This window comes from Trichomycterus rosablanca, chromosome 7 (assembly GCF_030014385.1).
Source record: "Trichomycterus rosablanca isolate fTriRos1 chromosome 7, fTriRos1.hap1, whole genome shotgun sequence".
Lineage (NCBI taxonomy): Eukaryota > Metazoa > Chordata > Actinopteri > Siluriformes > Trichomycteridae > Trichomycterus > Trichomycterus rosablanca.
The window spans coordinates 19,467,166-19,492,336 of record NC_085994.1 but is presented as its reverse complement, the minus strand read 5'-3'; the positions used below and the strand labels follow the sequence as shown (position 1 = coordinate 19,492,336).

Below are 25,171 nucleotides of genomic sequence, written 5' to 3'. Positions count from 1 at the left end.
GGTGGCATGACTCTGAAACACAAGCTGGACAGGACAATATCACTCTGCCTTTATTTTAGATAACCTTGGCCCTGTCCTTTCCTGTCCCAGACTTGCTGGCATCGCTTCACTTCCAACACATAAAGCTCTTTTCAAAACAATGTCCGGTTGAGCGTGGCCTGCCCACCTTGAGGGACAGGGAGAGTGTTTCTGACTGGGCGGGAGAGACAGCAGAATAATAATGTGTGGATGAGATTGTCTCAGGTTGTTTCTCTCTCTCATTAGGATTCAGGTTGTAAGTCACTAAGAAAATGTTTTCAGGAAATACTGTACATTCTGTTCTTAAATATTTTCTCTGATGGATCTTGAGACAAGACTAGTGCTTCACACAAAAGATGTATAAAATTAATAATATCAAATGAATAAAATGCTTCAAAGAAGGCTCTGCTTTCTGAGATGCAAAGCTCCTGAGAATTAATTTTTTTGAATGCTTGTAAGTCAGATGTGTTCAAACTGTTCTGACTAAAAAGGTTTCATTTGCATTCTATCAAAGAAAAACAAATTATAGCTTTTTTCACCAAAAAGTTCAATTTCTATTTTAATTTTGTGTAGGTTATTATCACAGTGTGAACTAGGCATCATTTTCACAGAACCCTAAGAAGTTGTAGCAGGCCGGTCCCCACTGGGGAAATTCACTGTGTATCAAGAAAGGCACAAGTATGAAGTGATCATATTATTTAACTCCCAGAACAGAAACAGTATGAGACCAGTATTATCAAAAAGTCACCAAACTCTCCAACATCAAACAATCTCCAATTCACCTCACTTGCATGTCTTTGGACTGTGGGAGAAAACCTAAGCTCCTGGAGGAAACCCACACAGAAACAGGGAGAACATGCAAACTCCACACAGAAAGGACCCAGACCACCCCAACTGGGAATCAAACCCAGGACCTTCTTGCTGTGAGGCGACAGCGCTACCCACTGAGCCACCGTGCCGCCCAGACTGGACTTGACATAATAATTTGACTGCACCCCTGCAGGGAAATGCAATGCCAAGGAGAGAGACGGAGAGTGGATGCACCTTGAATGCCTTGCATTCAGAGAGAATGGTATTCACTGTGGTTCAATGGAGTCCTAGAGCCTTAGAAAAGACCCAAATGATTTATAATTTAAGACTGCATAGTAATTAATTGTTTTACATAATAACCTAAGTGGAAACCAAATATATGTGGATAACTGAGAGTGAGCTTGTTGGACATCCCATTCCACCACTACCATTGTCTCTACAAAAAAACAACAACTCAAGATTGCAGGACTGACATTCAACTGACTAAGAAGAAATCATTATCAGCTCTAGACCAGCTGCCACATTTTGTTGTAATAGATAAAATTAACATAAAAATGTGGTTATGTCACACTAAAATGGAGTTTTAAAAATCTTTAAATGCATTTTTCTTACAAAAATTTTTATCTGAAGTTGGTACCTTTGTTTGAAGCTATAACATCTTCCACTCCTAACCCTAACCTTAACCCTAACCTGAACCCTAACTGCTAGTAATGCTTTTCATGGGATTTTAAAGTGTGTCTATGAGAATCAGTCAAAATAGCAACAAATAAACCTCTTGGGCATAGCTTATTTTAAACATTTAAATGTTATGCAATCTGCACTATTTTTAAGCCCTGTCCATATACCATTGTTTTGTACTCCTGGTAACCTGGCAAACAGCGTGTACATTTCTTTCCAGTGTTCCCTTATCTCTCCAGACAACAGTTCTGATTTCTTATACTGCATCATGATAACTGATGACCAAAGTCCTCTGTGCATCGGAACCATATTTGTTAAAAAAAGCTGATGAGAAACCACAAATTAATTCTATGAGGCATGAAGAACCTGCAGGTGTGTAATGATTCGTATTGTTCCATGGGTGCATTGTAAATGGTCAACACACAGCAGGGTTACAATCATTTAGCTTATACCCACTTAATTGTAATGATTTTCTTCATAGGGGAGGGAGATAATCAACAATTTCCCTCATTGAAAACATTTGGTAAAAGCTACTGTTTAGTACATAAGTAAGGGTGTAGTCAATATCAAACACTTCACCTTTTACTTGGCAGTCAGACTGTTTAACACCACATGACGATGGGGACGTTAAACTAAATGAACAAACTCTAAAACACACATTTTTACTGTCATTTCCAAGATGTACAGACATGGTTAGATGACTGTATTGAAGCATCTCTGAAATAGCATTTAAGGGACATCCTTTAAAAGCCATGTCTTCTTGTCCAACATCAGTGCCTCACAAATGTTCTTTCGACCAAGTGTGCACAAATTCGCACATACACACTTAAAATTCTTGTGAAATGCCTGCCAGGAGCGTGGAGACTGTTATATCTGCAAAGACAGGGGACACTGTTCTTTCTGATACTGTGTGATCAATCATGGAATATGATGTGCAATGCAGTTCATTAAATTTCTCCACTCCTCTACTCAGGTTTTTCCTTTTCCCTCTTTGAATATGTGTATGTGTTGGCTGTTTAATTGTTACCTCATAAAATACATCTATAGGAGTGCACGGCAGTGTAAAACAGCAATTTATTGCTATGTTCGTACCTGATGCCACTTTGATTCTGTTAAATATTTCTCACAACTGGTGGCCTTGAATGTCGACAATCACTCACACCAGTGCATATGGAAAAAATTAACATATGCAAATTGCCCAGGAGTTTTGCGTTCACTGTCGACTAATATATTGAGGTGGCAATTGTAAAACAGCATGTGAACAGGTCATTGTTGAAGAAGTAAAAAAACACAGACACACAGATAAACGGTGCCCCTAGTGTGGATTTTTTCATTTCCCCAATCCTCAGCATTTGCTATTAAAATCATAGCTGTCTTTGTTTCTGTACATTGTTTCACACTCTGGTTCTTACATCGAGGAGAGAAATTGTAAGCTTTTATAGAAGCATATATACAGTATATATATATATATATATATATATATACAGTGGTGTTCAAAAAAATAGCAGTCCAACACCATTAACCTGATAAATCACTGTTTTTAGTAGAAGTGATATCTCTGCATAGCAAAAAATTTACTTGAAAGTGTAGTAGAGTAATGAAAACAAAACAAACCCAACAATTAGAACATGCATGCCACTCATTATGAGTAATCAAAGCATTGATTGAAAGGGGGTTGTTCAAAATAATAGCAGTGAGGAGTTCAATTGGTGAGGTCATCCATTCTGCAGAAGAACGGGTGTCAATTTTGGCCATTATTTAAGGTAGGAGGGTGGCAAATGTTGCACAGGTTGCTATGCATTTCCTTCTGAAATACTGGGTAAAATGGGTTGTTCCAGGCATTGTTCTGATGAACAGCGTACTTTGATTAAAAAGTTAATTGTAGAGGGAAAAAACATACAGAAAAGTGCAGCAAACTATAGGCTGCTCAGCTAAAATGATCTCAAATGCCTTGAAGTGACAACCAAAACCTGAAAGATGCGGAAGGAAGTGTGGAACTACTGTTCAAAAGGATCGAAGAATAGCCAGAATGGCAAAGGTTCAGCCAATAATCACCTCCAGAAAGATCAAGGAACATCTGAAGTTACCAGTGAGTACAGAAGATGATTAAGTGAAGCCAATTTACCAGCAAGAACTCCTTGCAAAGTCCCGTTGTTAAGAAAAAGACGTGTCCTGAATGGGATTTGCCAAGGAACACATTGACTGGTCCAAAGAGAAATGGCTTAACATTTTGTGGACTGGTGAAAGCGAAATTGTTCTTTTTGGGTCTAGTGGCCGTAGACAGTATGTCAGACAACCCCTGAGCACTGAAATCAAGCCCAAGTTCACTGTGAAGACCGTAAAGCATGGTGGTACAAAATGATGATATGGGGATGTTTTTTATACCATGGTGTTATGCCTATTTATTACATACAAGGGATCATGGATTAATTTAAATATATCAGAACACTTGAGGAGATCATGTTGCCCTATGTCGAAAAAGAAATGTCCTTAAAATGGGTGTTTCAACATGACAATGACCCAAAACATCTTGATTACAGACAAACAAGATTGAGGTAATAGAGTGGCCAGCCCAATCCCCTGACTTCAATCCCATAGAGAACTTGTCTTCTGACATCTGAAACATGTTTTTTTTGAGGCAAAACCCAAAAATGCAGAAGAACTGTGGAACATAGTCTGATCATCCTGGACTGGAATACCTGTTCAGAGGTGCCAGAAGTTGGTCGACTCCATGCAACACGATCTGTGTTGTTGTTAGAAACAATTGTTATATTAAATATTAGTTCAGTAATTTAAAGTAAAGTGAAACCTCAAACCTCATTTTTTCATGTTATAGATAATTTTTTTTTAGTTTTTTAAGAAGCTGGCACTGCTATTTTTTTGAACAACCTAATATTCATTTTTCTTAACTTTCTGTAAAGGATTAACACAAACTGGCTCAATTTTAATAATGTTTTGATTTAGAATTGAAAGTGTAGTATTTTCAATGCATTTGCATTTATGGAAATAAAAGTTATTATAATGATTTTGTGCTTTATTCGGTTTTTTGAAATCACTGCTATTTTTTTGAACACCACTGTATATATAAATGTATATACAGTGTATCACAAAAGTGAGTACACCCCTCACATTTCTGCAAATATTTCATTATATCTTTTCATGGGACAACACTATAGACATGAAACTTGGATATAACTTAGAGTAGTCAGTGTACAACCTGTATAGCAGTGTAGATTTACTGTCTTCTGAATATAACTAAACACACAGCCATTAATGTCTAAATGGCTGGCAACATAAGTGAGTACACCCCACAGTGAACATGTCCAAATTGTGCCCAAAGTGTCAATATTTTGTGTGACCACCATTATTAGCACTGCCTTAACCCTCCTGGGCATGGAATTCACCAGAGCTGCACAGGTTGCTACTGGAATCCTCTTCCACACCTCCATGATGACATCACGGAGCTGGTGGATGTTAGACACCTTGAACTCCTCCACCTTCCACTTGAGGATGCGCCACAGGTGCTCAATTGGGTTTAGTCCATCACCTTTACCTTCAGCTTCCTCAGCAAGGCAGTTGTCATCTTGGAGGTTGTGTTTGGGGTCGTTATCCTGTTGGAAAACTGCCATGAGGCCCAGTTTTCGAAGGGAGGGGATCATGCTCTGTTTCAGAATGTCACAGTACATGTTGGAATTCATGTTTCCCTCAATGAACTGCAGCTCCCCAGTGCCAGCAACACTCATGCAGCCCAAGACCATGATGCTACCACCACCATGCTTGACTGTAGGCAAGATACAGTTGTCTTGGTACTTCTCACCAGGGCGCCGCCATACATGCTGGACACCATCTGAGCCAAACAAGTTTATCTTGGTCTCGTCAGACCACAGGGCGTTCCAGTAATCCATGTTCTTGGACTGCTTGTCTTCAGCAAACTGTTTGCGGGCTTTCTTGTGCGTCAGCTTCCTTCTGATGACGACCATGCAGACCGAGTTGATGCAGTGTGCGGCGTATGGTCTGAGCACTGACAGGCTGACCTCCCACATCTTCAACCTCTGCAGCAATGCTGGCAGCACTCATGTGTCTATTTTTTAAAGCCAACCTCTGGATATGACGCCGAACACGTGGACTCAACTTCTTTGGTCGACCCTGGCGAAGCCTGTTCCGAGTGGAACCTGTCCTGGAAAACCGCTGTATGACCTTGGCCACCATGCTGTAGCTCAGTTTCAGGTTGTTAGCAATCTTCTTATAGCCCAGGCCATCTTTGTGGAGAGCAACAATTCTATTTCTCACATCCTCAGAGAGTTCTTTGCCATGAGGTGCCATGTTGAATATCCAGTGGCCAGTATGAGAGAATTGTACCCAAAACACCAAATTTAACAGCCCTGCTCCCCATTTACACCTGGGACCTTGACACATGACACCAGGGAGGGACAACGACACATTTGGGCACAATTTGGACATGTTCACTGTGGGGTGTACTCACTTATGTTGCCAGCTATTTAGACATTAATGGCTGTGTGTTGAGTTATTTTCAGAAGACAGTAAATCTACACTGCTATACAAGCTGTACACTGACTACTCTAAGTTATATCCAAGTTTCATGTCTATAGTGTTGTCCCATGAAAAGATATAATGAAATATTTGCAGAAATGTGAGGGGTGTACTCACTTTTGTGATACACTGTATGTGTATGTATGTGTGTACACATACATACGTATATATATACTGTATATACATATTTTCTTGTATATATATATATATATATATATAGTTCCTTTGGAGAAATCTGTTTAAAGCCTTGGCAATAAATTGGCAATTGGCAAAATATATTGGCAAATTTGGCAATAATCTCTCTCCTCCCAGAGCTAATTTATGTGGACACCCCTCTAAACAATCAATATTAGGTTTTAAATCAACACCCGTTGCTAACAGTTGGCAATTACATGAAAAGACATGTATGTGCACAAAGCAAGGTCCATATAGACACTGTTTGACAAGTTTGAAGAGGAGGAACCCCAGAGGCATGCAGCCTTATTAAACACCTCTGTGTGAAGAGCTTTTTTGGAAGTGTGAAGGCTGTTATAGGTGCAAGGTGGACTCTATATTAATTCCACAGATTTTAGTATGGTGTATCCAAGAAGCTCATGGCCGTGTGTCCAAATAAATTCATATTATATTATACAACAGAGATGGGGAATAATGGAGATCAGCGTGTACCTATCCATCCACAGTACTGCTTTCTGCGTGAACCGACCTCGGGCGAATGAAAAAAAGCAGTTGGCTACTACACACGTCAGAAGGGGCATGTGTTAGGTACGTTCCTACTCTGTCATGGTCGGGATCTGCAGTGGTGAAGAGTAAAACATTTAGGTAATTGGATAAGACTAGAGTAGGAGATAAAGAGAAAACTGCATACAAATACTTTACTTGTAACGAAGGGCTATAGACAGGAGATGAGGGTGGGGACACACAGTGATGTTACAAACATTTATTATGAATAACAATAGACAAGACAGGTTTACACATTTGGAAATACTGTAACTCCCTCCTGGCAGGTGCTCCTATGTCCACTATTAAACCCCTGCAACTTATTTTAAATGCAGCTGCTTGCCTTTTTTTTTAACCAACCTATACGGTGCCACATCACCACACTGCTGCTTTTTTTAATCACTGGCTTCCTGTAGCTGCCTGTATTCAGTTTAAAACACTAATGCTCTCCTACAAAGCCAAAAATGGACCAGCCTCCAGAACCTAAAGAAGACACACATCAAGGCTAGGGTGGCCAGTCGTCCGGTTTTAGGTCGGACAGTCCGGCTTTTCAGCTGCCAGTCCTCCATCCATGCAACGCTAGGACGGACACTTAAAAATCCTCCTTTTGGAGTGAACTGGTTCAATTTTTGATAAATATTATTTGTCATTGGCTCGGGTACACATCAAAACAAATGCTTTGTATTTCATTGGTTTAACAGCCTCATTTGACTGCTTATAGTGCTACCACCGGCCAATCGCAGAAGGTCCGCCCTCTAAATGCTAGTCTGTGATTTGGTGGTTGAATTTCGCCTCTAATAGAACACCTCTAATAGAGTCAGTTAGTCAGTTCTCATGCTCAGGAATGCTGTGAAAATGCCAAAAAGTTAACTTTTGGTGGCAGCGAGGAACGGACTTAAATATCAAAAGTAGACACAACATTTAGTGAGTTAAACAGTAATTTGTTTAAATTGGTCAAAAACTGTTATATGGGTTATGGTTTCATTCTGTGTGTTGCAGTATCATGCCCCCCTGTTCCTGGTATGATGTCCTCCTTTTGGGTGTAATGTCCTCCTTTTTGGGGTGTAATGTCCTCCTTTTTGTGGCTATGATTGTGGCCACCCTAATCAAGGCTCTTTTCTGTACTTGCACCCAAGTGGTGGAACGAGCTTCCCTTGTCACTTTACTAAGCACTTAAGTTGAGAATTAACATGTACTAACTAATGCTCTTATTTATTTCTTGCAATATTAAAAAAAAAAAAAACCTAACTTTGGTTCTAACAGGGTTTTCAGCAGATTTGTATTATTGGACTGTTATCTACAGTACTTAAACTAGAGTAAGGTATTGTTCACTATGGAAGCACTTTTGTAAGTTGCTCTGGATATGAGCATCTGCTAAATGCCAAAAATGTACTGTATATGTAAGACAAGACACACTAACACATGAACTATGCTAAGTGCTAAGCTAAATGCTAAACTATCCTACACACTAAACTAACATAAAGGCTAACACTAAACATGAATGGCATACAAGTCAATATCATGACAAAACCATGAACATCATGAGAGTCAAAATAGCCAAATGTTCCACAGCACCTTCCTAAATGCCTTGAGCACTTATCCTGCAATAAGTTTCAGCTGTGGCTCATTAGCTATTGTCCAATAATCATGGGGGCGCAACTTGGAACTACTATACACAAAACCACCCCAAACGTGCTTCTGAAGACAGGGGCGTGGCACATACACATGAGCTTTGAAAGAACAAAGAGGCTGGATATGTGACAATACTGCTGTTTCTTTGTGTGATGGTATTAAAATGACTCAGCTATTGATTAATTTAAAAAAAGTTTAATGCCAGAGAAAAAGTAAAAAAAAAGAGTACACTGGAGCATCACTGTGTTTTTATCAAGCAGCTTAAGAAGTCAACTGTACTTTTCAGACTCTTTTATTCTAATGGTATAAAGGAGTCTCCTTCATCTATCCTCCTTAATTTATCCTCCTTTATTCAGTCCTCCTTTATTTATTCATACACTATCTAATTTATGCTACTTGATTGATTTTCGGAAGCAGAGTCAGTGACTGTTTTCTTCATGCTAATACTGATCATGGGTCTAGATTTGTCTAGTTTTTTTCTTGCAAAGAGCCAAAAAAAAAAAAACTGCTATTTTTTTAAAGCTCTTTCAATAAACTGCCCTAAAATCGTCAATTAGGACTGTTCCCCTTTAGGTAATTTCTTTATTTAAGGGTTTTGCTGACATTACAAATTTAAAATGGGTCATAGTTTATTTATTTATTTATTTTTATTTATTTAATCTGCAACATTTGAAAACATTATCTCAACATAATTGAAACATTATCTGATTACTTTAGCTTCCCTATGTAAATGTGAGTAAAGAATTTTTTTTATTTACACCAATCAGCCATTACATTAAAACCACCTCATTGTTTCTACACTCATTTTATCAGCTCCACTTACCATACAGAAGCACTTTGAAGTTCTACAATTACTGACTGTAGTCCATCTGTTTCTCTACATACTTTTTTAGCCTGCTTTCACCCTGTTCTTCAATGGTCAGGACCCCCATGGTACCACCTTAGAGCAGGTATTATTTAAGTGGTGGATTATTCTCAGCACTGCAGTGACAATGACATGGTGGTGGTGTGTTAGTGTGTGTTGTGCTGGTATGAGTGTATCAGACACATCAGCGCTGCTGGAGTTTTTAAATACCGTGTCCACTCACTGTCCAGTCTATTAGACACTCCTACCTAGTTGGTCTACCTTGTAGATGTAAAGTCAGAGACGATCGCTCATCTATTGCCGCTGTTTGAGTTGGTCCTCTTCTAGACCTTCATCAGTGGTAACAGGAACATGTGTCGCTGTTGGCTGGCAGCAGTGACAGTGAGGTGTTTTAAACTCCATCAGCATTGCTGTGTCATATCCACTCATACCAGCACAACACACACTAACACACCACCACCATGTCACTGCAGTGCTGAGAATGATCCACCACCTGAATAATACCTGCTCTGTGGTGGTCCTGTGGGGGAAAACAAAAAGAAAACCTCAGTAATCAAAAGAGGAAACAAAACAGGGATTATGTGTAACTAACGAGCTAATTACTCCACTTGCAAGATAAACCCTAAAACTCTCTTTTGAAAGAACAGATGGAGACCCACAAAACAGAAAGTGACTAGACCAAGTTTATAAAGTTTAAGAAGCTGCCACGGCAACTATGAGAACTCTCATCACCAAGTTTAATTCTCATTACAAGATCTCCTCTGTCTCTGTGAGACTAGTACATAATAAACCTTATTTATTGGAGCAATTGGAGACAACTAAATAATATTCAAAAGACCACAAGTGGTTTATTTTGAGGTTATTGTCTTGGCATATTTTATGTGGTCCAATTTATATTAAAGACACGTTCTACATTTTTCATTTTCCTTGTTTTGCGGCCTTAAATTTCTCATTAAAACTGGCACCCAACTGATTCTTAGGAAATGCATTTATTATGAATGTTGAGCTACATTCTTTCTCTAATTGTTGTTCTTCTGGCCTTTTCCTCCCTCTTCATCTTTCCTTTACAGAGGACGAGCTGTAGCTACCTCCTGTGCACCATCCTGATTTTCGTCTCAGTGCTTCTAGCCGTCACAGTAACAGGCACCATCCTGTTAATGAACCACTCCCAGTCCCCTTCCAACCCTGATGCCCCTCCTCTCATCAGCACCAATCAGGATGAAGGCAATGCCCTGGTGACAGTCGAGAGGGGTGACGGTTCACGAATTAACATCTTCATTGACCCCAACTGCCCTGACTACAACAGCAACTTTTTGCGTCTGGAGGGATTGCAGACTTCACTACTGCAATCTATTAGCCACCATGACACAGACCTGAAATCAGTCAAGGGACAGGAGCGAGCACTGCTTGTCCAACTGGCGGAAGAGGTGGCTAAACTAGCGGCCCATAGCAACCAGCTAAAGATGGAGTACAGCGCGCTGAGTCGGGGCCAGATCGGCATCAGCCAGGAGATCAGCACTCTGCAGTCAGAGCAGGCCAGGCTCATCCAGGTTAGATGCACATTCAGTGACACATATGGACTAATTGGTTGGGAGGAGATAAATCAAGCATCGCACAGTTTTAGATAACTCCAGTCTTTATCTTAAAATACTCAGTTGCTATTTTATTTGGTGCACATATGTTTAACCCACCAGTTAAATAGAACTTTTATCAGCACTAACACTGGTGACAATGATTTTAACAATGCTGCCACACACCACACACTGCTCAATACATCTACACATCTCTAAGTCAATGTTGTGCTGATGATGGTCCATCTCTAAACACTGTGTGGCTAGTAGAAGTCCTGATGTGATCCCTTGTCCATGTTAGGTGTGTCTTCAGAGATTGTAAGGAATATTATTGAAAGCATGTAATTTTATACACTATGGCAGCTCTATCAAGTCATTGTTTTCCAATTTACTCCCAATCTAGTCATATCCAATTACATTTCTCTAACTGTCTACTGCTGACCTCCCTTCCTGACCTAGGAGAGCCGTGACTAACCCCCCCCCCCGACACATGTGCAGTAGCCGACTGCATTTTTTCACCTGCACAAGGAGTTCATATAAGGTTCAGTCTTGCGTGTGGAGAGTTACGCACTGATCTCCATTACCCCCCGCCTCTTATGCAGTTGCCATTGATTAGCTATAGGTTGCTAGAGGTTGTAATTGCATCAATTATGAGGAATTCCCTCAGCATCCAACTCTCATGAATGAGCCAATCATTGTTCGTGTAGGCGCCCAGTCTGCCTGTAGAGGAGCTGAGATTCTAACTCATAAGTTTGAGATGTCAGCTCTAGTGTGCTAGCGTGTTTTACCGCTGTGCCACCTGACTGCCTAAGTCATTGTTTTACAAGCAGGCTTCCTGTGGAGGTGCCACATTGAAAGTTACTGAGTCCTTTAGTATGACTTTTGTATCTCAAATTTATAGACCTGTTAACAATAGATGCCTGAAGTTAGAGGTGTCTGCATACTTTTAACAATGTATTGTTTCAGAGACTTTCCAGCCCCCTTTTCTACTGTGGCTTTTTTTGACTCTGCTCTCTGAAGTTTGCACATGCTCTTGATGAGACGACCAATGTTGTCCTGGGGGATCTTCTCCCAGACCTTGATCAGGGCATCATTGAGCTTCTGGACAGTCTTTGGAGCTGCTTGGTGGCATTGGATGTGCTGAGACATAATGCCTCAGAGGTTCTCAGTTGGATTCAGCTCTGGGAAACATGAGGGTCAGTCAATGGCTTCAATTCCTTTATCATCCAGGAATTGCATACATGCTCTGGCCATTTGAGGTCTGGCATTGTCCTGCACCAGAGGGATCCCAGGGCCCACTGCACCAGAATAAGGTCTAATCATTTCTATGAAGATTTATCCTGGTACATACTAGCAGTCAGGGAACCGTGGGCTATCACATGGAGGTTTGTGCAACACTCTAAGCATATGCCCTCCCAGACCATTGCTGACCAACAAACCAGTCATGCTGTATGATATTACAGGGAGCATAACGTTCATCACGGCATCTCCAGATGCTTTCATGTTTGTTACTATCTCAGTGTGAACCTGCTTTTATCTGTGAAGAGAACAGGGTGCCTGTCGAGGACCTGCCAAATCTAGTGTTTTCCGGTGAATGCCAATTGAGCTGCACAGTGCTGGGCTGTGAGCACAGGTCCCACTAGAGGATGTCAGGCTCTCATGCCACATTCGTGGAGTCTGTTTCTGACAGTTTGGTCAAAAACCTGCATAATAGAAGCCCACTGGAGGTCATTTTGTAGTGCTTTTAATTCACACGTGCAAAAATGGCATTCATAGGAGAAATTGCAAGGCACAAATTTGCTTTTTTTCTTATTAAATAAGATTTGGTTTAGATGATCTCTTAATTATTTAAGTCACTAAATAACAAATGTGCTTAAGAAATATTTAGACTTATTGAACAGTCTGCACATCAAACTTCCCCTGTCATTGACTTGACACTGAGGGGCCCTGGAGGAAAAAAAAACTGGCAATTATTAACCTACTGACCACTTGACAGAGGTAGTCTAATGGGTAGGGCTTTGGGCTATCAACTCAAAGGTTCAGAGTTTGAATCCCAGCTCTGCCATGCAGCCACTGTTGTGCCCTTGAGCAAGACCCTTAACCCTCTCCTAACCCTGCACTCTGACCCCAGCTTTCAAACAATCTAGGATATGCAAAGAAACAATTTCATTGTACTGTACACCTGTATACACTGACTAGGCATAACATTATGACCACTGACAAGTGAAGTGAATAACACTGATTATCTGTTCATCATGGCATCTGTTAGTAAGTGGGATATATTAGGCAGCAAGTGAACATTTTATCCTCAAAGTTGAGTTGTTAGATGGATTTGAGTGAGTTTGACAAGGGCCAAATTGTGATGGCTAGATGACTGGGTCAGAGCATCTACAAAACTGCAGCTCTTGTGGGGTGTTTTCACCCTGCAGTGGTCAGTATCTATCGATAGTGGTCCAAGTGGAAACCAGCGACAGGGTCATGGGTGGCCAAGGCTCATTGATGCACATTGGAAGCGAAAGCTGGCCCTTGTGATCTGATTCAACAGACGAGCTACTGTAGCTCAGATACAGTGGGGCCAAAAAGTATTTAGTCAGCCACTGATTGTGCAGGTTCTCCTACTTAGAAAGATGAGAGAGGTCTGTAATTTTCATCATAGGTACACTTCAACTATGAGAGACAAAATGAGAAAAAAAAATCCAGGAAATCACATTGTAGGATTTTTAAAGAATTTATTCGTAAATTATGGTGGAAAATAAGTATTTGGTCAATAACAAAAGTTCAACTCAATACTTGTAACATAACCTTTGTTGGCAATGACAGAGGTCAAACGTTTCCTGTAAGTCTTCACCAGGTTTGCACACACTGTAGCTGGTATTTTGGCCCATTCCTCCATGCAGATCTCCTCTAGAGCAGTGATGTTTTGGGGCTGTCGCTGAGCAACACGGACTCCACAAATTTTCTATGGGGTTGAGGTCTGGAGACTGGCTAGGCCACTCCAGGACCTTGAAATGCTTTTTACGGAGCCACTCCTTCGTTGCCCGAGCTGTGTGTTTGGGATCATTGTCATGCTGGAAGACCCAGCCACGTTCCATCTTCAATGCTCTCACTGATGGAAGGAGGTTTTGGCTTAAAATCTCATGATACATGGCCCTGTTCATTCTTCCCTTAACACGGATCAGTCGTCCTGTCCCCTTTGCAGAAAAACAGCCCCAAAGCATGATGTTTCCACCCCCATGCTTCACAGTAGGTATGGTGTTCTTGGGTTCTTCTTCTTCCTCCAAACACGATGAGTTGAGTTTTTACCAAAAAGTTCCATTTTGGTTTCATCTGACCACATGATATTCTCCCAATCCTCTTCTGGATCATCCATATGCTCTCTGGCAAACATCAGACGGGCCTGGACATGTACTGGCTTAAGCAGGGGGACACGCCTGGCACTGCAGGATTTGAGTCCCTCTCGGCGTAGTGTGTATACTGATGGTAGCCTTTGTTACTTTGGTCCCAACTCTCTGCAGGTCATTCATCAGGTCCCTCCGTGTAGTTCTGGGATTTTTGCTCACCGTTCTCATGATCATTTTGACCCCACGGGATGAGATCTTGACCCCAAGGGAGATTGTCAGTGGTCTTGTATGTCTTCCATTTTCTTACAATTGCTCCGACAGTTGATTTATTCACACCAACCTGCTTGCCTATTGTAGATTTACTCTTCCCAGCCTGGTGCAGGTCTACAATTTTCTTCCTGGTGTCCTTCGACAGCTCTTTGGTCTTGGCCATGGTTGAGTTTGGAGTCTGACTGTTTGAGGCTGTGGACAGGTGTCTTTTATACAGTTAACGAGGTCAAACAGGTGCCATTAATACAGGTAACGAGTGGAGGACAGAAGAGCTTCTTAAAGAATAAGTTACAGGTCTGTGAGAGCCAGAAATCTTGCTTGTTTGTTATTGACCAAATACTTATTTTCCACCATAATTTACGAATAAATTCTTTAAAAATCCTACAATGTCATTTCCTGTATTTTTTTTTCTCATTTTGTCTCTCATAGTTGAAGTGTACCTATGATGAAAATTACAGACCTCTCTCATCTTTCTAAGTAGGAGAACCTGCACAATCAGTGGCTGACTAAATACTTTTTGACCCCACTGTAGCTGAAGAAGTTATTGCTGGTTCTGATAGAAAGATGTCAAAAAACACAGAGCGTCACAGTTTGTTGCGTGAGTGCCCATGCTGATCCAACAATAGGCACATTGAGCAGCGGAACTGGACCATGGAGCAATGGAACAATGTGGCCTGGTCTGATGAATTACATTTTCTTTTACATCACGTGGATGGCCGGGTGTGTGTGCGGCGCTTACCTGGGGAACACATGGCACCAGGATGCACTATGGGAAGAAGACAGAGGCAGTGTGATGCTTTGGCCTCAATCCAATCGAGCATCTGTGGGATGTGCCGAACAAACAAGTTTGATCCATGGAGACCCCACCTCACAACTTACAAGAGTTAAAAGATCTACTGCTAACATCTTGGTGCCAGATACCACAGCACACCTTCAAGGGTCTAGTGGAGTCCATGTCTCGACGGGTCAGGGCTGTTTTGGCAGCAAAAGGGGGACTAACACAATATTAGGAATGTAGTCATAATGTTATGCCTGATCTGTGTATGTATATATGACAAATGAAGGCATTCTATATTCTTTTTAACAAGGAAAGTACTATTAAAAATTCATAGCTTGTGTAATTATAATGAGGTACAGAAGATGTATGAAAAAAGCTCATGTCCTATTTTGGTATAAAAGAAATCAGTTGTTCTGTTTGGATGAGTTATTTCTAGATTTTATTGTACATGGTGATGACAGAGCACAAGTGTAACCTGCAATAGTGTTATTTTAGTGCTGGCATCAGAGCCAGCCAGCAGACTGAAAAACAGATGAGACCAGCTGTTCCATCACTTAGATCGCTGCTTTATGAATTCAGTAAACTAGCCACCCACTGTTATTGCATTCCCTCAGCTATGTAATAAACATAGGGATCTAGCAGGGTAGATGAGCATCTTCTTCTTTCCTGGGATGTGCCAGGACATTGTCATGTTATTCTAGTGCTTTAAAGTCAGATGAGTCCAGTAAATAAGATGTTCTATTTTCAGTGTAGTACATCCATAATAGTAGTACATAAGTGGTTGGACATTCATTTTTGAAACTATAGGCATAAATAGGACGTCTTCCCCATTGACCATTCCCCAAGTCCTTTTTGGGGATACTTTTCACAATATTATTGAGTGTATTTAAAAGGCTTTCTGCCTGTTCAGTCAAAAAAAAGCATTTGTGACATTCCAACATTCCAATTCATCCCAATGTTGTTCGGTAGGATTGAGGTCAGGGTTTTGTGAAGGCTACTGAGATTTATTTATAGCGCAGCGGTAAAACATCGTGCTTCCTCTCTGTCTATGCCGAACCCTGCCCTGACCGAGGAGATCGAAGCTAACCCATATCCCTCCGAAACATGGGCAGCAGCCGGATGCATTTTTGCCACCCACACATTGATGAGTGTTGTGCCACCTAGAGTTGCATGCGGAGAGACACACCCTAAGGGCACTCTTCCTCATCTCTGTGCAGGCGCCTGTGATCAGCCGGCAGAGGTTGTAATCGCGTTCTGATAGAGAGAGACCCACATCTGGTTCTTTGTCCCACCCCCCAACTGAGCAACTGGCCAATTGTTGCTCATACAGCCGCCCAGCCTCGAACCGGTAAGGCAGAGCTGGATTCGATACCATGTACTCAGAATCCAGCACTGGTTGCAGCGTGTCTTTTTACCGCTGCACCACCTGAGCGGCGAACTCGTCGTTTAGAATCTCAGCTCTGCTTTCTGGCAGGCTGGGCACCTACACTAACAACGATTAGTTTCTGTTCATACAGGGTGGGAGCTGGACAGGGATTCCTGATAACTGAGGCATTCATGACCTCTGCTGGCTGATTGATGGTGCCTGCACAGAGACGAGGAAAAATGCGTTGATCAGTAGGGTGTGGCTCTCCATACACAAAGCTGATCCGCATATGAACTCGCCTAGTGCAGTTGAAAAGATGCAGTCGGCTACTGCACACATGTCGGAGGGGGCGTGTGTCAGTTTTGGCTCTCCTCAACCAGGGTGGAGGACAACACCAGTAGAGAGGAAGCATAATGCAATTGGGTAATTGGATACACTAAAAGTCGGGAGAAAAGGGGATATGTCTTTATGGACCTTGTCACGTGCACATAGGCACAGTCATGATGAAACAAGAAACCATGATGGAACAACCATACTGTTGCCTCAAAGGTGGGAGAATGTACAAACCCTATTTCCGTAATCTAATATAAAAAACCTCTTTTTAAACAAACAATGCATTATGGTTACCTAGTAGCTTGGATATCTACTTGAGCATGGTTGACATGCTGGATGAGTATCATAAAAGCCAGCTGTAATACTCATACATAACTATGTTATCAATAAAAGCTCAGGACAAACAAACAACTCACTCCTCCTAAAACAGATATAAAATCGTAATCCAGTTTATTTTCCATTTAATTAGTGGGTTAGAACCAAACAAAGGACCAGTAAACATTTACTTGCCACTTCAGGTTCTGGTTCATGGGTCACTAATAGACCTACTTACATAACCTCGATTGTCAGGTTGAAGACTGGCCTAATTTAAGAATTTTCCCAAGAATCGCTCCAGCAGAGAAGGTTCAGACTGCCATTAAAGTGCCTGCATTTACTTTAGGACCATTAACAGCACTTCTCCTATTTCATTTGTCTGTCACATTTAGACAGAGGAAAGCTGCTAGGTTGAGTGATGTCTCAGTACTAATGGAAAATGTTGCAAGTCCTTTATTTAAGCAGAGACATAAGAATTTTTAGTATGTCCACAAAAAAGGGGAAAGTTTTCTTATTAAAAACTGAAATTGCAGAAAAATTGGGACAGTGCCTGATGTGTAACAAAAGTTTGTATTTGTATGCTTATTTTAAAATAAATGGGACAGGGTTGATGTGGTATATTTGTTACAGAAGTACACTGATCAGCCATAACGCTAAAACCACCTCCTTGTTTCTACACTCACTGTCCATTTTATTGAGCTAGCTCCACTTACCGTATTAAAGCACTTTGTAGTTCTACAATTACTGACTGTAGTCCATCTGTTTCTCTACATACTTTTTTAGCCTGCTTTCACCCTGTTTAGGTCAGGACCCCCACAGGACCACTACAGAGCAGGTATTATTTAGGTGGTGGATCATTCTCAGCACTGCAGTGACAATAACATGGTGGTGGTGTGTTAGTGTGTGTTGTTCTGATATGAGTGGATCAGACACAGCAGTGCTGCTGGAGTTTTTATATACCATGTCCACTCACTGTCTACTCTATTAGACACTCCTACCTAGTTGGTCCACGTTGTAGATGTAAAGTCAGAGACGATCACTCATCTGCTGCTGTTTGAGTTAGACCTTCATCAGTGGTCACAGGACGCTGCCCACGGGGCGCTGTTGGCTGGATATATTTTTGGTTGGTGGACTATTCTCAGTCCAGCAGGGACAATGAGGTGTTTAAAAACTCCATCAGCGCTGCTTAACCACTCCACACCACCACCATGTCAGTGTCACTACAGTGCTGAGAATGATCCACCACCCAAATAATACCTACTCTGTAGTGGTCCTGGGAGAGTCCTGACTGTTGAAGAACAGCATGAAAGAAGGCTAACAAAGCATGCAGAGAAACAGATGGACTACAGTCAGTAATTGTAGAACTACAAAGTGCTTCTATATGGTGGAGCTAGCTCAATAAAATGGACAGTGAGTGTAGAAACAAGGAGGTGGTTTTAAAGTTATGGCTGATTGGTGTATGTTGGTTTTAAATGCAGAGCTGCAAATATTGGTATTGGTTGCCCTTTAGTACAGAGATTTCCCAGGATTCTCTTTTAATAATTTTTTCAATTTTAGATGGTAAAAATCCATAAATGTCTTGAAATTGTACATTGGTTTAAGAAGGTTGTTTGATCTAGTCGATCACACAGTTCTTGCAAAGTGGGAACATCAAACTGTTCTTGCTTGTAAATGACCAATATTTTTTTTTATTTCTTTAATGTCCCTTTTATACTTATTCATGATATCATCACCTGTTAGCTATTCACTGGCTTACCTGGAGAATGTTTCTACACACAAATTGCCCCATCCCAATTTTTTTTAAATATTTGCTGGTATAGAAAAAGGAATTAACATAACTGCAGAGGTGGAAATAAAGTATCATAGTTATGCAATCCATACAGCTAAGTCAGCATGCCTAACTCCATGCATGCTAGGCTGTGGTGACTTCATTATTTATTATTATTATTTTTTTTATTCCTCACATGCTGCTTGGTAAATAACAACATTAATTCTTCGTAATCTAAGGATGTTAGATTTATATTTGAAATATACCACCATACCGTAGCACAGTTAATACAACAGCTGTCGGCTTCAGTAGGCAGCAAATCATATAATATTGTTCACCGCTGAAAGTGCTAATGTGCAGATTAGATACAGCTTACGAGTTAACCAGGTAGAGTTTATATGGTAAAAAAAAACAAAAAACAGATGAAGGATGAAGAGAGGAAGACCAAATATGCACCGGAAGAACCTGCCAAAGAAATTATGCATGTTGGCAGTTTAGAACAGACTAAAACTCTATATGCAAACTACGACATTACGAATGCAGTAACAATCCACATATGCAAGGACACCTTTCCTCTATAGACAGTCGAGAATGAAGCTTTTAGAGCAATAATTAAAACAGTAGATTCCAGGTTTGTCTTACGGGGCGAAAATACTTCAGGTCAGTTGCTAAACCAACGTTATAAGTGAACTGAAAGCGGAGATATGTAAAGTTGCCCACTTTTCTACAACAGACCTGTGGTCAAGTTGTACAGTGGAGTTTGCAAACATTGTTTTATTTGTTACAGGGAGAGCTAAGGGTAATTGTACAATACTTAAATATTAAAAAAACAATAAAAAATGTATTTATTGCAGCTGTTTCACATGTATTAATTACATCATATATTGTGTCATTTTGTGGGGCCAAGCAAACCTTATAGTACTCAAAACCTTCATTATATACATGGTGAAATTAACACTTTTTAAATTCTATGTACTTATGACAATAGAATAAGCCACAGACATACAAAAAATAAAACATACCATGATTTACCGTGAAACCCCCAGAATTTTAAAAATACTGTGATACAAATTTTTGGTCATACCGTCCAGCCCTAGAGAGCCATATCACGTACTGAGAATTATGATGCACTCTAGCATCAAACATCCACCCCTGGTGCAGGTGCCTTGACCAGCAAGGAGAGGGTGTATTTGCAGCAGGAATGAGGAACCCCATTGACCTCATCCAGGCACAGCCAGGTGTACCTGTTGGACAACCGGCCTTTCAATAGCACAAAAAACATTCTAACTACAGAGCTTGAGATCGGAGTGGTGGTGGGCTACACTACCTGACTTCCCCCATGGTATTGCGTTTTGACCTAGGATGTTTTGTTGTGTTTTGTCCCATCTGCTGCCCAATTCTGGGGTTTTCTCCTTACTATGTATACAGTGTATGCTGAAATTGTTTAACATTCATTAACTGACCAGGACAAAAATACTGATGATTAATGAATAAATGGATACATTTTAAGAATAAACATTTAGCAAAAAATATAAAGTGACTTTGACTTGAACATTGCAACCCCCCCCCCCCACTTTTCCGCCTAATCTAGTTGTATCCAATTACCCTATTGCATTATGCTTCTCCTCTACTGATTTTGATCCCCACTCTGACTAAGTAGAGCCGTGACTAACACATGCCCCCTTCAACACGTGTGTAGTAGCTGACTGCATCATCTGTCCTGAATGAGGAGAGTTTATAAGTGGATCAGATTTGTGTACGGAGAGACACACCCTGATCAATGCATTATCCCTTGACTCTGTGCAGGCACCATCAATCAGCCAGAAGATGTCGTAATTGCATCAGTTATAGGGGTCCCTCTGACACCCCCCTCGAACAGCCAATCGTTATTCGTGTAGGCGCCCAGCCTGCCAACAACGAACCGACAAGTTCAAAATGTCACCGCTGCACCACCTGAGCGCCAAGATTACTCAGGTTATTTTATTCTTATTAAGTAATTCTCATTTACTTAGTGCTACTATAACAACAGTAGTTGTTCTACTTCAACAGAAGGCTCAACTTAGCACAGGGCAGCTTCACATTCGTGCTGGAGTACACATTACTAAATACACAATACTAAATAATCAGTGCAGCTTCATTAGAACAAGTGCCACATCTGCCTGGTGAGTTAGATGCTATAATGTCCATTAATCACCTTGTGGGCAACCGTTGTCATTACGACAGTGTGTTTCTTTGCTTTACCTCTAAGAAATAGACAGAAAGAGACAGTTGATTCATTGTCGCATGCTAAAATTAATCTAGCTCTGGCACTTCTTCTGGTCGGCTGGTCATGCCACATCTGCTGTCTGACAAAAACACAGGCAAGGAGTCACAAATGAAAAAGCCAAGACAGTTCTTGGAAACTTTTTTGACCTCAATATCCGTTACTATGCAGACAGTCTCTACTGAAGTGGAATTTTAATTTTGGGTGCTGAATGGCAGAATTTACACAATGGCAGAAATAACAGCACACAGCCGTCGGCCTCAGGCGGTCTGACTGATCAACTCAAGGAGCGTTATGACAGTGCTGAGACTAATTTCCAAGATATACAGCATTAAACCAGCTTTACTATTTTCAGTGTCCTTGTCCCTACTTATATTTAGACCCTTCAAACCTGCCAGGATTTACAGGAATTTTTACAGAAAAACTGTGTGTACTTGGTTCAAGAGTAATATAGCAAATTTTTAAGCCCTCCTTTGTCAGTGACAGGCTGTTATATCAGTAAAACTAAACCAAGCAAAGCCAGAACAAAGCGGGTGGAACTGAGCAACACCTAACAGCCAGAATAGGTTTAGTGATGTGGTAATGAGAAAATGGTAATGAAATGACAGTTTGAAGAAGGTATTCTTAGTAAATTTAAGGCAGAGATGTTTACACAAAATACAAGTTCGAGTCAAGTCACGAGTCTTTAGACTAGAGTCCGAGTCAAGTCACGAGTCAATATAATATACACAAAACATATTGGAAATGTATAGAAATAAACAAATAATATGTAAGTTCGGATAAAAAACTCTATTTTGCCATTTTACTTAGTGCCTTTACTTTCCTAGTCATTGTGCAAATGAATATGATTTCAGTAACAAGAAGGTAGCAGTTAAAAGCTTAAACTGATACGTTTTGTTTTCATTGCAAAACAAAAGCGTGCCATAAATCACGGCACAGCGACCAAAATCCAAAACACAGCAAACAAAAATCATAACCACTGCTTACCTTAGCTTATGTTCTTCCAGATGCTATTAAATTTATAACCTCATTAGGAATATAATCCATTATTATGTAAAAGTGTGCTTATAATTAAAAAACCTCCAAACTTTTCCCGGTTGTGAAGGAAAACACTAACTTGTTAGAAAGCCAATCAAGCATCTGTGTCCTACTAACAATTAAAATCAGAAGGTCTGATTGGTTCAGAAAGCGCTCTTTCAACCATTAGCGCCAATTCTGTATTCACCCCAGTTGTTCCTGTAGTATTCCTAATGAAGGATCAGTAAAAATGTGAGCGTTTTTTAACCCTATATTTCACAAAATTTATAAAAACATCCACACATTTAGGATGGCTCATTGAAAGGTCCTCTGGTGCATGCAGTGCATGAATAATCTACCAGGGGGCAGAAGACATGTATCCAATTGTATACATCAGATTTTTCAGGAAAACAATATACCTACTGATGACATAGAGGTCTCTAAAACTCATGTATCAAATATGATACACTTGGCGTTATATGGTTACAATGCCAAATCTTGCTGCTAATAACATGGGCTAAGAAGAAAACAAAACTCAGTGAGACTTTTGTTTGCCTTAATGTCCAGAAGTATGATTGAATGAAAAAGTGTGATGTATTCCAACTAAACAACACTGTACCTACCGTCAAGCATGATGGTGGCGGTGTTATACCGCAAGCTCTTTAAATGACAGTAAACCCGTGCATTAGATAAAATAAGAGGGAAAAAAATAGTTTCTAAATGATTTGATTCATATGTCTAAAAGTTTTTTTTGCAGTTATGTTTTAATTATTTAATTCATGTCACAGACAAGCAAAATAGAATTTAGAAATCATTAAACATGTTCAACTGCCATGACAAAATAATCTTTTCCACTTTTACTGTTTGCTTGATAAAGAAAAAAATATACTGTGTAATTCTCTTCTGAATTTTGATTATTTGGTACACACTGCTAGTCTTTATTCCATTTATTCTGATGCTGCTGCTGCATTCATTAATCTTTGTTCCACAGCATGTCAGACATATTTTTAAAGTGAGAACCCATGTTCTACACTTGAATGCTTGCTGTGTTTGGGAGATTATTGATGATATGGCAGTCTGTAGGAAAAACAGCTTTGAATGTGTCTTTGATTAATGAATGCAACTCAGCTAGGAACTTTAAATAATGTTCAAAAGCAGCTGCCATCAGCAGGGCAAAAGGTATCAAACCGGGCTTTATCTACCAGCACACAGCCCGAGCAGTGCTGGGCTTATTTGTGAAAGATTAAGATCTTTGAGTTTTTTGTGAGCATTGAATGGACCAAGAGTTAACATTTTAAGCATTGTAAGTATGTGTATGTGTGTATGTGTAAAAAAGCCTTTATTGTTGAAGTACTACTGTCTCGTTCATGATGTATTGCAACTCCTGTAAAGCAAACTTTATAGAATGCCTTTATTTGTCATGTATACATATACAGATGTACAGTACAATTAAATTATTTCTTTGCACATCACAGCTTGTTTGGAATATGGGGTCAGAGCGCAGGGTCAGCCATTGTACAGCACCCCTGGAGCAGAAAGGGTTAACGGCCTTGCTCAAGGGCCCAACAGTGGCTGCAGGGATTCAAACTCTCAACATTTCAATTGATAGCCCAAGGCTCTACCCACTAGGCTACCACTGTCCTTAATGTATGTATGTTAAAAGCTGACCATAAATCGTTGGGTATATCATTCCAAAACCATAGCGATTAATACGTTTATTTATTTACATTTAAAAGGCAATGCCAGGGCTTTGTACAGTCCCTCCACATCAGACTCATCTAATGAATGCCTTTAGGAAAATGCATTGTGCACAAGGGGCACAGTCATGCTAGAAAAGCAATGTACCATCCCCAAACTGCTGCAACCCAAGCTGGAAGCATATCCTTATTTTATTAATGATTAACTAAAATTATACATGCACTTAAGCAGTGAGTGTATCTGTTGTTTATATAGTGGCTTTTTAGCTGTGTAGATCATTATGGCTGCTGGCTTAGGTTTAGCTTGAGTTGTTTTTGTGGTCCATTGTGGGAAGCTTAGCACTGTCTCTATATTCTTAAGGTTCCTAAAGGCCACGGCCAGTCTAATATTTATTTGGATTGGTATTAAGTCAAGCTGTTTATCCAGCTCTCCAAACATGTCAATGACGTTAGGTTCAGAGATTGATACCTATAAGGAAATTAAAGGTTGCGTGGACAAAGGTTGCATGACCCTATATTGTTTTAGGTTGCAAGTGGTGCAAAAAGCAGGTTTGTATGAATTTTTGTGGGTGGAGACATTGTTTTTACCTTTGATGAGTCTGGGGCAGTAGTTAATTTGAATGACACCAGTTTAGTCTTTGGGCGGCATGGTGGCTCGGTGGGTAGCACTGTCGCCTCACAGCAAGAAGGTCCTAGGTTCGATTCCCATTCGATTCCTGGTCCTTTCTGTGTGGAGTTTGCATGTTCTCCCCATGTCTGCATGGGTTTCCTCCCACAGTCCAAAAGCATGCAGTCAGGTTAATTGGATACACTGAATTGCCCTATAGGTGAATGGGTGTGTGTCTGCCCTGGGATGGACTGGCGCCCTGTCCAGGGTGTTACTGTGTGCTTTGCGCCCACTGAAAAGCTGTGATAGGCTCTAGCACCCAAGACCTCGTGACCCCGCAAAATGAGTGAGTTTAGTCATCACTCCACCAAAAGGAGCTGCTGTGGTTTGGCACCATAAATATGAAGCTGAGCCATGGATTGATGGGCTCCTCATTGACTTGATGTCTTATTGTCTGTACCTCTTCCCTTAATCAGTTGTCGCTGAACATTGGGTACACAGTAGAATTGGCATTGTACAGCTATTGTTCTCCAGGTATCATTTTTTAGTGACTGGAACAGACAGAGCTGTTCAT

The 25,171-nt window shown here is 40.6% G+C and overlaps 1 protein-coding gene across 1 annotated transcript in view; it reads left to right on the top strand.

The window, feature by feature from the left end:
• LOC134317758 (fibrinogen C domain-containing protein 1-like) overlaps positions 1-25,171 on the top strand; it is a 179,927-nt gene that overhangs the window by 35,754 nt on the left and 119,002 nt on the right. The window contains exon 2 of the mRNA XM_062998481.1: positions 10,342-10,821. Within this exon, the coding sequence (XP_062854551.1) occupies positions 10,342-10,821 (480 nt within the window). The remainder of the gene's footprint in view (positions 1-10,341; positions 10,822-25,171) is intronic.